The following is a 12,031-nucleotide window of genomic DNA, read 5'->3' on the forward strand; positions in this document are numbered from 1 at the left end:
ACCATTTTAATGAGGCATTATATATATATGTTCTATAACAAGGCAGCGCTCTATTGCAGAAGGGCATAGTGTTAAATTTAGGGCTGCAACTGACGATTATTTTCATCATCCATTAATCTGCCAATTTTCTTGATTAATTGATTAGCTGTTCGGTCAATAAAATGGTGAAAATGTTGATCATGTTTCCCAAAACCCCAAGATGATGTTTGTTTTTTTCCACACACCAAAGATATTCAGTTTACTCTCATAGTGGAGCAAAGAAACCAGAAAATATTCACATTTAAGAAGCTGAAATCAGAGAGTTTTGACTTTTTTTTATATAGAAACTACTTGAACCGATACAGATACCTACTGATCGATTAACTGTTGCAGCTCTAGTTCAATTTAAATTGTTAAACCAAGGTTAGGTATAAAATAAATATCTACTTTCCAGCTCAAACCATTGAAAGTACCACAGAACCTGGAGCCGAAGCACATAACGGGGGCTCAGAACCAGCTCCACAAGACTCTACGCAAGTTATGCCAAATGCCAGTGAGGAGGGCTGCATCGACACCAACTCTCAGGAGGCAGAGCAACCATTGGCCCTTTGTCTGGTACATTGTCCTCTGGTCATTTATGTATTTATATACATTTACATACTGTATATATGTCACACAGAAATCTTTCCAAGCAAGTATATAAATTAGAAATGATATATAATGAATTTCCTTTGGTTTAATTTTGCATCAGGGAGGAGATGTGACCACGCTCTGCGGCCTCTTACCAAATAATCTACTGGTGGACATCCTGGCTGAGAGATTTCAGGTAAAACACAGTTTTTAAGGTACAGTAACACTCAGAGTTAACGTCTAGGGCACAGTGTCACAGGACTTGACATATTGTGTCAGCTTGTTTATGTCAAACAGGAAGGTAGGTTACTGGCGTACAGCAATTTTTTTAAATGTAAACCATCAGATATTTGATATGTATTATGTCTGAGTTTTTACAGAGGTTTCACTCGTGTCTTCTCCTGTTCTGCTCTCCTTGTCATGCTGTCGGTGACAGTTGACAGACTGCCACCGTGGTGTCGTGATTGACGGCCTGACGTCCGTCTACACTCAGTCGGCGGCGACCACGCTGCAAATTGTCCTCAGGGCACTCAAGAAGCGCAAACACATCTATGTGGTCAATTTGTCCGACTCCTTCGATGCCATGATGGCGCGGGAGAGAGCACAGAGAGAGGCAGAAGGTAAAAATACACCAGCACACATTTTTTTTTAAATTTCTATCTGTCAGTTAGGTCGATGACACCATATGTTGGAACTGTCTGTGCTATCCTCCAGAGGCGCTGCAGGAGGAGGAAGTGGAGAGAGAGGAGCGGTGGTTACAGGAGCTGGATGAGGACGGGTACGACGCTCTGACTGAGGAGAAGAAAGAATTAGTGACACAGCGACACAGAGGGAAAATCCAAGAGTACAAACTCAGGTACTGGAAGATGTGCGAACGGGTTGGGGCCTCACGCGAGGACCCTTCCTTCTTCCAATTCACAAAAACTCTTCCCCCTGAAAGAATCCATATGAGAAATATGGCAATGATTAAACAAAACCTCCGAAAACTGGTCAGGCCAGGATTACGATGATGTTCCGGTGAAACGGAATATTTCAACTATTTAAGAAACCGCTGCATGTGTACTTAAGTGTGTTTGCGCGACTGTGTTGAAGGAAGCTCGAGCAAGAGGAGGAGGAGAAGAGGCAACACGAGGAGGTGAAGAGGCTCCAAGAACAAGAGTTGAAGAAGAAGAGTAAAAAGGGTGGAAAGAAAGATACTAAAGAGATGACAAGAAGGAAGAGCATGCAGGAGGGGAAGCATGTATGTACAGTTTTTGTGCCATAAACCAAATACAAACACACTTAGTCTCCCTAATGGGAGATCATGGAATTATTTTGTATGATTTTGTTTCCAGTCCACAGAGTCAATGATGCGACAGAAGATGTCGACCTGCAGCAACTCGAAAGAGTCACTGGCGGACACGAGAAAGCAAAATCACTTGAATGAAGGTGCAATGACGGATAATGAAAACATATTTTTCGTTTTATGTTAGAAATTAAAATGGCGATAATTGTGTGTATAGACTGTAATCTAACCCTCTTTGCTACTTCAGGGCTTCAAAGCAAAGACGCTGAGGAGTTACAGAAGCAGACGGAAGAAACCAAACCGCCACATGTCGAGTCTCCTAAATCGACGGACAATGTAAATGTATTTCTTTTAACTAAAAAACAACAACAACAACAAACTATGAAATTTTGCTCAGACAGAAAATATCCGTACCAAAAACCCTGAAAGGCAAGTGAGAGTTTCAACCTGGATCATCTACTAGAGAGGCTTTCAGTCACACACTGACTCTACACACTGCACCTAATGATAATTTATCATGGACTGTTGTATTTCTATACTTGACATGGATTATGTTTATGACCGGATCTCAGAGTACAGAACCTTCAGAGATGAAGAGGCTAAAAGACGAGAAAGAGTTGAAGAAAACGAGTACTGCCTCTTCACAAGGTATTAAAAAAACAACGGTACACACGTCAATCAATGTCCTCGTCTCTTTTTCATAATCAACGACGTGTAGCTTATACCAGTTTTTGTCCTCTCTTCTACTAAAGTCAAAGAGAGCGATCAGTCCGTCAAGAAGACTGAAGAAGCCAAAGGATTACAGGAGTCTCCTCCGCCTGCAGACAAGCCGGAGGGAGAAATGGTGAGTTTGTTAAAGAGCAAAAAGCAGCGATACGGTCAAACCTTCACCAACGACGCATTCAGATGCTTTCTGCTTATTTACTTACTTGTTCTATTATACTGGGAAATAAACATTCAGTGTGCTTTGTCAAATATGAGCCAAAATCTTTAATCACATCATCATAAATATAATTTTAGATAGAGCAGAAAAAAGCCAACGTTCACAGTTACATGAAGTTAAATCAGTATAAAAAAATATATGTAATAGGAGTTCTTTCATATTATTTTTCATTATTATTATGAATTATTTAACGCTTTATCTTTTTAGTAGTTTATTTGCTTTATATTTATATGTATTTATATTAATTTTTTCCTGCCATGTATTTAATTACTTTTTCATTTATTAGATTTTTTTCTTCTTTCTATATATACACACATATATATATATAATTGTTATTATTATTATTATTCAAAATTATTATTTTTTTGTTTTTACGGAAAATGTATATGCGAGTGCTATATTATGTACACCAACTGTGATCCCAATAAAAATGTTAATAAAAAAATCCAAAATTATATTATATGACAATCCCCTCACCTTCACTCAGACCCTCTAATTTTCTTGCTGTTTCCTCTGTCCAGCCGGTCGTGAGCGAGCTGCAGGCCCAGTTCATTGCCTACGAGCAGGGTAAGGTGCAGGTGGCGCACATCCTGCAGCACTGGGACCGAACACAGGGCTCGTTGAGGGTCCAGCTCCCACCGGAAGATGCCCCGCTGGTGTCAGAGGATGTCGGGTCTAAGAAACAGGTACTTGATACTTGATAATTGAAAAAAAAAATCAATACATTACTATTGCATTACTATTAATCAGCGCCCTCCACAGAGCCCTGCTGGCAAAAAGGGCAAGAAAGGCACTAGCAAGGCGCTCTCTCCGATGCCGAGTCATGCCGACGCAGACAAGGAAGGAGACAGGAGGAGGGAGAGAGCGTCTCAGCAGGACGTCATCCCTCACATTGTGCTGAATGTAACAGAGAGAGACGACCAGGAAACCAAAGAGCTGCTCAAGGGCAGCGCCCTGCCTCCGCTGGAGCAGGTAGATTTAACACTTTCTACTATCTTTTTTGATCACTTGATTTTTCTCAGTTTCCTCATCTGTTTTTCCTTCTCTCCCTTTGTGGTGGTGTATGTAGGTGTTGGATGATTTGGGGTTGGGACCCAGCGGCCCACCCATCCCGCCTCCCGTCACCCTCTCCGTCGTTCCTTTCCCCAAAAAACGGGAGCCGTCGAACAGTCAACTCGCCTGCGACTGTTTCACCTTCCTGGTTCCCTCAGAGCACGACAAGCCGTGCGAGGAGCAGAAAGATTCAGAGGAAGACATGTTCGTATCAGTTATGAAGGTAAAAGGCAAAGGTCACACACCGAATGATTATTACAGGGAAAAGGTGGACTTCTGAAATACAAGCCTCCACACGTCTTTAAGATAGTTGTGTGTGTGTGTATTTATGTGTTTTGTGCACGATAAAGGAAGACGGAACTTTGTCCAGAACACGCCGCAAGAACAGCAGGGAGATCGCGGTCACAAAGGACAAAAAGGGCAGAGAGTTTCAGAGGAGCAAGAGACGCAGTTCCGCCAGGGCGAAAACAACTCACTCACCCTCACGAGTTTCCGCCACGTCCGACTCCACTGAAGCAGAACTCCACGAAAACTTGGAGCTGAAACATAACCAGAGGCAAGCGAAAGCAAACACACACTCACACACTTCACAACTTTCAATTTTTTTTTTGTTGCTAATTGTGCGCACGTGCCTGTGTGTGTGTGTGTGTGTGTGTGTGTGTGTGTGTGTGTGTGTGTGTGTGTTTGTGTGCAGCCTGACAAAATTCCGCTGGGTTGTACCGGCCAATGGCGAGGTGCTCGTGAAGATCTGGTTCTACTCCGACGTCCTGGGGAAGTTTGAACAGACCCTCAACTTTGAGCTGCTGGGGACCCAGAGACGCTACCAGCTGTTTTGCAGAGGGATTTGCGCGTATCCCTCCATCAGCAAAGACCACAGGTCAGTCGGCATTGCTGAGTAGTGAAAAGTATGAGGGAGGGGACAGAAAATAGGGGAGTGATGATGATAATTGAACCTGATTTCCTGTTTTGCTCTTCGTAAAAAGCAAACACGACATTGACATAATTTTCACTGCAAAAAATGGATGATTGACTAAAGTTATCACTTGTGGTTTCTCCAGGATTCTTTTCCCTCGCAGTAAAAAGGTACAAAAGGTGGAAGACAGGCTCCAGAAGACCTACGTGGTCAAACCTGGATATTTCGAGTTTGGGCCACTGCTTTGTAGCAAGACCAGAGACAGGTGAGGGACGGGCGAGATGTTTAGTGTGTTTGCATCCTTCTTATTTTCTTTTATACTTACAACTTTTTACGTGCGTGTGTGTGTAGATACAAGGAAAACAGGTACCCAGAGAACAGAGAGACATTGGTGATTCATAACAATTCCGGCCTGGAGGCCGAGGTCCAGTTCACTTTCCAGCATGACAAACAGGCCACCACCTTCATCCTGGACCCCCCGACCATGACTCTCAAACCAGACCAGAAGCAGGTACCGTACTGCAGCACGGTCCAACATTGTCCCATCGATTATTATTAATACAGATGACGTGAAATAACCACTGGTGCGTGTGTGTGGATATTCTTGTCTGTCTTGTCTTGCCAGGAGTTGACGGTGTGGGCCTACCCAACCAGAGTGGAACACGTGGAGGACAGCGTTGTGTGCAGCATCAGGGACAACCCGGAGCTCGTCCTCGTCAACCTCTCCTGCTGGGGCGTTCGCCCGGAGCTGGAGCTGGAAACCAGGCATTTGCACTTTGACAGGGTTCTGCTGCACAGGTACCAAACATATGGCATATTAATTCAGAAAAGGCAAAATTCAGAGTGTTCTTCCACAAACAACTACTAGGAAAGAAGGAGCATGATTAAGCGTATATCAGTTACTGTGACAATTTTCAATTTCTTGTACAAATCAAACTGCTGATCCCTCTCTCTTGTATTTCTCTGATTAACCCTCAACCCCCCTCTTGCGTCCCTCCCTCTAGGCGGGACAGCCGCACGGTGACACTACACAACAAGACGGTGCTGCCGGTGTCCTGGAGACTGCAGGGCCTGGAGGAGTTGGGCGATGAGTTCAGTGTGCCACAGGACCAGGGCATCATCTCGCCCAACTCTTCTTTCATCCTGAGCTTACACTTCAGGGCCAGGAAGCCGCTCCACATCAAGAAGAAGCTACGTTTGGAGGTGAGTTCACGTACCCTTCTGAAACATTTTAAGAATATGAAACTTGGGGTCAGATGAGATGGTCAGAGCGTTTTTTTTTGGTTTGTATGAATGTGCAATTTAAGTTGTGTGTTTCGTTCCAGGTGTCGGATGTGGAGGATATTCTCGGCATTGTGCACACGGATTACATTCAGGTCTCAGCTGAAGCCTACGACATAGCTCTGGACATTTCACCGGGTAAGAACAGTAACAGTGTAACACTTCTTCCTGTTGTAAGGTGACAGCTTTCACCACTGAGTGACTATAAACTGCAGCCCACAACATCATAATAATGTCAAATGATCAGTAAATCAGAAAACAAAAACAGTAAATAATATTAATAAAGTAAAATGATCGTACCATTGCAGGCAGACAAAAATTATTAACACAAAATAAAAAACATGAATTCATTAATTCAATTTAATATTTGATTTTGAAAAGTAATCCAAATGTATTTGGATTAGATTTCATTATTTTTGTGTGATTTAAAAATATTGCCGTTTAATTTTTATTCAGGAACTGATGACCTAAAGGAAGTAATCTGACCTAACTCTGTATAAACTCTTGTTTCTGTGGCAGATGGATGTTTAGACTTCGGAACCATCAAAGTCTTCGAAGAGGCCAGACTGTCTCTCAGGATGAAAAACCAAGGAAAATATGAAATAGCCTACAAGTGAGTTTATCGTACTATTCAATAACTTCATATCCCTTAGTTCAGTTTTTGATTCTGAATTCATCACAAAGTGAATTCTGTTTTTCATGGTTTGTCACATTTAATCACAAGGTTTACGTTCGAGCAGACACAACCAAACCAGCCAAACCTGGACTCCATGTTCGTCCTGTCGCCCCAGTCGGGGATTCTGAGGCCCCACGAGAAACCCACCACAGTGAAAATCGTATGCACGCCCAAAACTGCAGTCTCGATCGGAGAGCAGCCCATCATGCCGTGCCAGGTCTGAGCCAAACACTGGGCGTTCAACTAAATGTCGAAGACTGTATTTCGAAAGCAGACGCCTCTTGAGTTTCTTTCAATTTTTCTCTTGAACTGAAATTAGGAAGGATTTGAATTCGTCGGTCCTAAGTTACAAATGAAGTGACTGAGAAATGAGACTGACCGACTAACTGAACTTCTCTCCTGCAGGTGATTGAACCCAACATTGGGAACGGAGGCGAAACCATAGCCATCCTAACCATTAAGGTTTCGGTGCACGCTGTCTTCTCCAGGTTAAGACTTGATTCATACATTTTTAATATGACAAATTTCTTTTTTCTCCGTTTGACCTCAACAATCCTTGTGATAACTTTAACTTTGGTCCTTTCTTCAGGTACAAGATCACACCCGTCTGTGACATCAACTTCGGTCCGCTGGTCTTTGGCAGCAAGAGGAGCCAGAGCTTCACCATCGAGAACAATGGATTCTTTGAATTCCGTTACAGCATCTGCAACATGGTCGCAGAGACTGCTCTGATAGGGAGGCCAGGGTAGGACACACACACACACACATGAACATACAGTATACACAGACACTTGGAACGGAACAGTAATTTGTCAAAATGTCCTTTAAAGTGTCAGTTCTATTGATCTGTGAACAAGACGAGAACAAACCACCAACTTCTCTGTTTAAATGCCAGAGAGCACACTTAACGTCTGCCGTTAAGACTTTGGAGTAATCTGAAGCCTCAAACACTGCCAGAAAATATTTATTTGACCCATTTTGGTGAGCTCTTTTAACAAAAGATGATGTTTTGTGTGTCTGTGTCCTGGTCTCAGGGGTAAGAAGATCCCCCAGGAGAGCGTTTCAGGAAAGGCCAGCGGTGCCAGTCACAAAGGCAGACGTGAATCGGTCCAGAGAGACAATCACGCTGTGCCGGTGAGAATCTGCTGGAGGAGATACAATTTAATTTAATTTAATTTAATCGATGCAGGATTTGTTTTTGTTTAGACGGTCTTTTCTGTGTTTGTCTTTCCGAGAGCTCGAAGTAACGACCTTTATTTTATTTCTTTTGTGAGTTGACGTCATGCGTGTGCAGGTTTACATTTTGGGGATTGTTGTCATTGTAGCACAGACAACATTTTCACAGCACAGCAAAAGATTTTACCACTTAATTTGCTTAAAGGGTCATTTCGCCCAAATCACAAAAAAGGCACCTTTTCTTTCAGTTGTATCTAGTGCAACTGTGTAGTATGAAATTAGTCCAGTTATTAAAATTACTAAAAGGTATAAGTAAAATCCTATGTTTTGTACATTTTAATTAATGAAGCTATGCTCGTCTTATACATGTGCTTGTTACAGTTGTCAGCTGACAAATATTAAAAGTTAAAACTTAACTTTGGCTCAATTTAAACTTTGCTGCCAGCAACAAATTTTTCATATCATGATGTATTCAGAAGACAAAAGAAGATATAAAGTCGGAGATGGACAGACCTTCAAACAAACATAAGTTAAATCAAACATGTGAGCCCATCTTACCCTCAACTTCACCGTCAACAGGAGAGTAATTTTTGAGTGTAAAACGCTACCTTGCATATTTCATGAACAGAAACACGAGTAACATTCATCAAAGAAAACATATTGTTCATGTTCTTGGTGTTATTATTTGAATAAAGTTTACTGTCAGCAGTTTTAAATGAAAATGAAGAAACAGTTGAAGGTCAAGTCTGTTGACTTCGGATCCCCGTCGCATGTCCCCTGCAGAACCGCCTCAGCCTGGGGATCTTCTCCGTCGCTCCCTGCTTGGGGACCCTACAGCCGGGGACCCAGCAGGTGGTGACCGTGGAATGTGCAGCGGAGCAGCTGGGCTGCTGTAACCAGGGTTTGCTCATTGACATCAGTGACCGTGATCCGTCGGACCACCCCGAGGGCGTACCGTACAAGCTGCTGGCTGAAGTCTGCAGGCCCGGTAGGAGCGGATGATCTCATTATGTCTCATTTGATTGATTAATCCGACCGAATGTTGTCGCCAGTGACTGGATTCTTCTCCAGTCACTGGCTGTGTAAACATTTACAGGGACCTCATCAAGTGCTACATTGACTTCTCTTGTTTCCTCAGCCATAGCGTTGGACATGCCCTCCATCTTCGAGGAGCATCACCTGTGCCCCAGCAGCGAGCAGCTCTCCTCCGAACAGTTCCGCAACGCCGAAGGGATTTACGTCCTGGACGACAACCAGTTCGTCTTCCACAAAGTCCTGGTCGGGCGGACGGCACACGCTCGCTTCAAACTCACCAACAGCAGCAAGGTGCACTGCGTGCTCTGCTTGGCCATCAGATACGGCAACGCTAAGGTAAAGGGCGCAGACTAAAGCCTTGCGATGCGCATGAGTCACTGAATGCGGTACAGTGAATAAACCGTCGCCTGTTTCACCTTACAGATGGTCCGTAACATGGAGGTTTTTCATTTGTCTGCCACGACGCTGAACATCCCCAGCCAGTCGCACGCATTCGCTGTGGTCACTTTCACACCGCAGTCCATGCAGCAGTACGGCGCTGTGTTCGAGGCCGCGATAGAGGGAGCCAACAGGTATGTGAGCGCAGTGACTGAAGAATGATACCGCCTCTCGTTGGTCTCGCTGACCACTGCCCACTCTTCTTCTTCTTTCCTCCCTCCAGAATGACACCGACTTCTAAGACCAAGGTGCTGGAGTTTGAGCTGATGGGCGAGGGCAATCTGCCCAGCGTGTGCGTGCTGCGTCCAGCTCCGAGGAACGGCAGCGGAAGCCCAGTGTTTCGGTTCAGACGGGTGTTAGTGGGGCGAAGACATACGCTGCCCCTGGTGCTGCTGAACGATGGAAATGTTCCTGCTCAGGTGAGACCCGTCACTCGGTGTCCTTTTTATTTCAATACTAATCCGGGCCATCAGACTTTAGCCACATTAAATGGTTACTTACTTAAATTAGAAGAAATCCGAACTCATCTCTACATATAATACACACATAAATGTGATACAGTAGATAAAGTGAGCTTTGTGAATGTTTGTGTATTTGTGTAGGTCCAGATTGACATCCTGGATAAACATGGCGTGTTCACCCTCACGGCTGCTCCTGGCAACACTTGCAGCTCCATCAGCTGCTCACAGCTGGAGGCCTCCGACGACTCAGGTAGAAGTCTGTCTACAGGCAAATTCATCTCCTCTTTACTCAGAGGAGACATTCAATTCAATTCAATTCAATTTTATTTGTATAGCGCCATATCACAACATACATTGTCTCAAGGCACTTTACATAGTGAGGTCAATATTACAATATTACAGGGAAAACCCAACAAATCCCACAATGAGCAAAGCACTTGGCGACGGTGGAGAGAAAAAACTCGTGGGCGGTCATCTGTCTCGACCGGTTGGGGTAAGGAGAGAGAGGAGGAAGAGAGGAGAGGTGGGCAGAAAGAGGGTGGGAGGAGAGACAGTAGGAGAGAAGAGAGAGAGAGGACAGTTGTACAACCGCCGCTGTAATCTCTACCAGACTGATACTTATAATTAAAAAATACAATTATGTTGCTGTTATTATTAGTGAACATATTAATATTAATATTAATAATAACAACAATAATGATGGGTTTGGGTCCTGCAGCTCTGGGGTCAGAGATACACTAGGAGAGATAGAAAACACAAACAGGGTTAGTGACATGTACTGTAAACATATCGGGGGATAGGGGGGTAGTTTAACAGTTGCTTTAATTTCTACTGAGGGTTTGGCTGCCCCCGTGTCCACCTCCGCCTCCAGGTGGACACGGGGGCAAATCTTGATCTAAGTTAAAGTTTGGACACGCTTTCCCATTCACGTGAATAAGAAAGCGTTTCCAAACTTTTGACTGGTACTGTACGTGAACCCCGAGGCTGATGAAATCAACAAATCCTAACTCTAGTTAGCAAACCTGGTGACCCACCAGATTGGCGCCGCTTTTATTTATTAAAACACACATTTGGACTTTGCTATTCACAAGAACCGTCTGCTGAAAAAAATAAAAAAAATATCTCAGAAACTTCAAGATCAAGAATGATTGATTTACACGAAGCTGGACCTTTTCAAAAAAGTAATCTTGACCAGTTTAGATATTTCTCTGTCCGTTGTTCAACAAATCGTCTATAAACGGAAATGGTTTACTGAGCCTGAACACAACGGCCTCATTCCCTCCACAGAGAATCGGTCAGTGCACAGAACCACGCTGGAGCTGAATGTCAACGAACAGGTGGAGTTTGAGGTCAGTTTTTACTCCGACGGGCCCGTGAGCGCCGAGGCCGAGATGATGCTGCAGGTGGAGGACAACCAGCACAGCGACACCGTGATACCGCTCACCGGAGAGACTTACTGGGAAATCGTCTCCCTCGACAACGTCCGCAGGCCGTCGCAGAAGATGGATCGGGAGGATGACGAGAGGGGTCGAGGTCAAGCAAACAATGGGTCGAGTAGGTTTAGTAATCACAAGTAGATCTGCGTGATTCTTAATCCTGGATTCATCTACAAGGCTCATTCTCTCTCTTACAGGTTATTGTGAGGTGCTGGATTTTGGTGACTGCCACGTAGATTGTCCTTATCAGGAGAGTTTCACCATGACCAACCACAGCAGCAGCACGGCAGTGAGGTTCGAGTGGCCGCCTGCTGGACCCCAGGTCGTCTTCTCCCCACAGGTACGACATTGAAGGGAGGAAGGTGGGGCGGGGTTTAGAACAAATTTAAAATGTGACTTTTAGCCGTACATGATGAAAAAACGATATCTGCGTTTGTTACAGGTGGGACACCTCCATGCTGGTTGCTCTAAGGAGGTGACTGTCACCTTTAGCTCCAACCAGCCGGTGACTCTGAACAACCAGCCAATGAGATGCGAGGTTCACAAGGTGAAGTTCGAGCAGCCCGTGGAGCAGGTGATGGACTGGGACGACCGGCAGAGGACGGTCCAGTGGCTGACTCCCGCCACTCAGCAGGAGTCAGGAACGCAACCGCAGCAACCCGTGAAGAACAAGGTACAGAACACGTGTTGATTGTGTTGAAGAGAGAGATTTACCAGTTCGCCAT

General features: G+C 44.4%; 1 protein-coding gene across 5 annotated transcripts in view; it reads left to right on the forward strand.

Annotated features, from left to right (window-relative positions):
* The window catches only part of hydin (HYDIN axonemal central pair apparatus protein), a 56,332-nt gene that overhangs the window by 34,682 nt on the left and 9,619 nt on the right, over positions 1 to 12,031 (forward strand). For all 5 annotated transcript variants that reach the window (XM_047333183.1, XM_047333186.1, XM_047333184.1 and 2 more), the window contains 32 exons: positions 434 to 594; positions 731 to 805; positions 1,046 to 1,229; positions 1,324 to 1,465; positions 1,702 to 1,849; positions 1,944 to 2,037; positions 2,142 to 2,230; positions 2,467 to 2,542; positions 2,647 to 2,738; positions 3,359 to 3,523; positions 3,600 to 3,809; positions 3,907 to 4,113; positions 4,241 to 4,446; positions 4,585 to 4,767; positions 4,949 to 5,068; positions 5,155 to 5,314; positions 5,429 to 5,601; positions 5,808 to 6,006; positions 6,129 to 6,222; positions 6,604 to 6,697; positions 6,809 to 6,977; positions 7,166 to 7,248; positions 7,350 to 7,505; positions 7,795 to 7,894; positions 8,720 to 8,924; positions 9,075 to 9,307; positions 9,395 to 9,543; positions 9,633 to 9,828; positions 10,012 to 10,120; positions 11,158 to 11,424; positions 11,504 to 11,646; positions 11,749 to 11,979. In XM_047333183.1, coding sequence (XP_047189139.1) covers positions 434 to 594; positions 731 to 805; positions 1,046 to 1,229; positions 1,324 to 1,465; positions 1,702 to 1,849; positions 1,944 to 2,037; positions 2,142 to 2,230; positions 2,467 to 2,542; positions 2,647 to 2,738; positions 3,359 to 3,523; positions 3,600 to 3,809; positions 3,907 to 4,113; positions 4,241 to 4,446; positions 4,585 to 4,767; positions 4,949 to 5,068; positions 5,155 to 5,314; positions 5,429 to 5,601; positions 5,808 to 6,006; positions 6,129 to 6,222; positions 6,604 to 6,697; positions 6,809 to 6,977; positions 7,166 to 7,248; positions 7,350 to 7,505; positions 7,795 to 7,894; positions 8,720 to 8,924; positions 9,075 to 9,307; positions 9,395 to 9,543; positions 9,633 to 9,828; positions 10,012 to 10,120; positions 11,158 to 11,424; positions 11,504 to 11,646; positions 11,749 to 11,979 — 4,913 coding nt within the window. The remainder of the gene's footprint in view (positions 1 to 433; positions 595 to 730; positions 806 to 1,045; positions 1,230 to 1,323; positions 1,466 to 1,701; positions 1,850 to 1,943; positions 2,038 to 2,141; positions 2,231 to 2,466; positions 2,543 to 2,646; positions 2,739 to 3,358; positions 3,524 to 3,599; positions 3,810 to 3,906; positions 4,114 to 4,240; positions 4,447 to 4,584; positions 4,768 to 4,948; positions 5,069 to 5,154; positions 5,315 to 5,428; positions 5,602 to 5,807; positions 6,007 to 6,128; positions 6,223 to 6,603; positions 6,698 to 6,808; positions 6,978 to 7,165; positions 7,249 to 7,349; positions 7,506 to 7,794; positions 7,895 to 8,719; positions 8,925 to 9,074; positions 9,308 to 9,394; positions 9,544 to 9,632; positions 9,829 to 10,011; positions 10,121 to 11,157; positions 11,425 to 11,503; positions 11,647 to 11,748; positions 11,980 to 12,031) is intronic.

The sequence above is a fragment of the Scophthalmus maximus genome, chromosome 7 (assembly GCF_022379125.1).
Source record: "Scophthalmus maximus strain ysfricsl-2021 chromosome 7, ASM2237912v1, whole genome shotgun sequence".
In the NCBI taxonomy this organism is placed as follows: Eukaryota; Metazoa; Chordata; class Actinopteri; order Pleuronectiformes; family Scophthalmidae; genus Scophthalmus; species Scophthalmus maximus.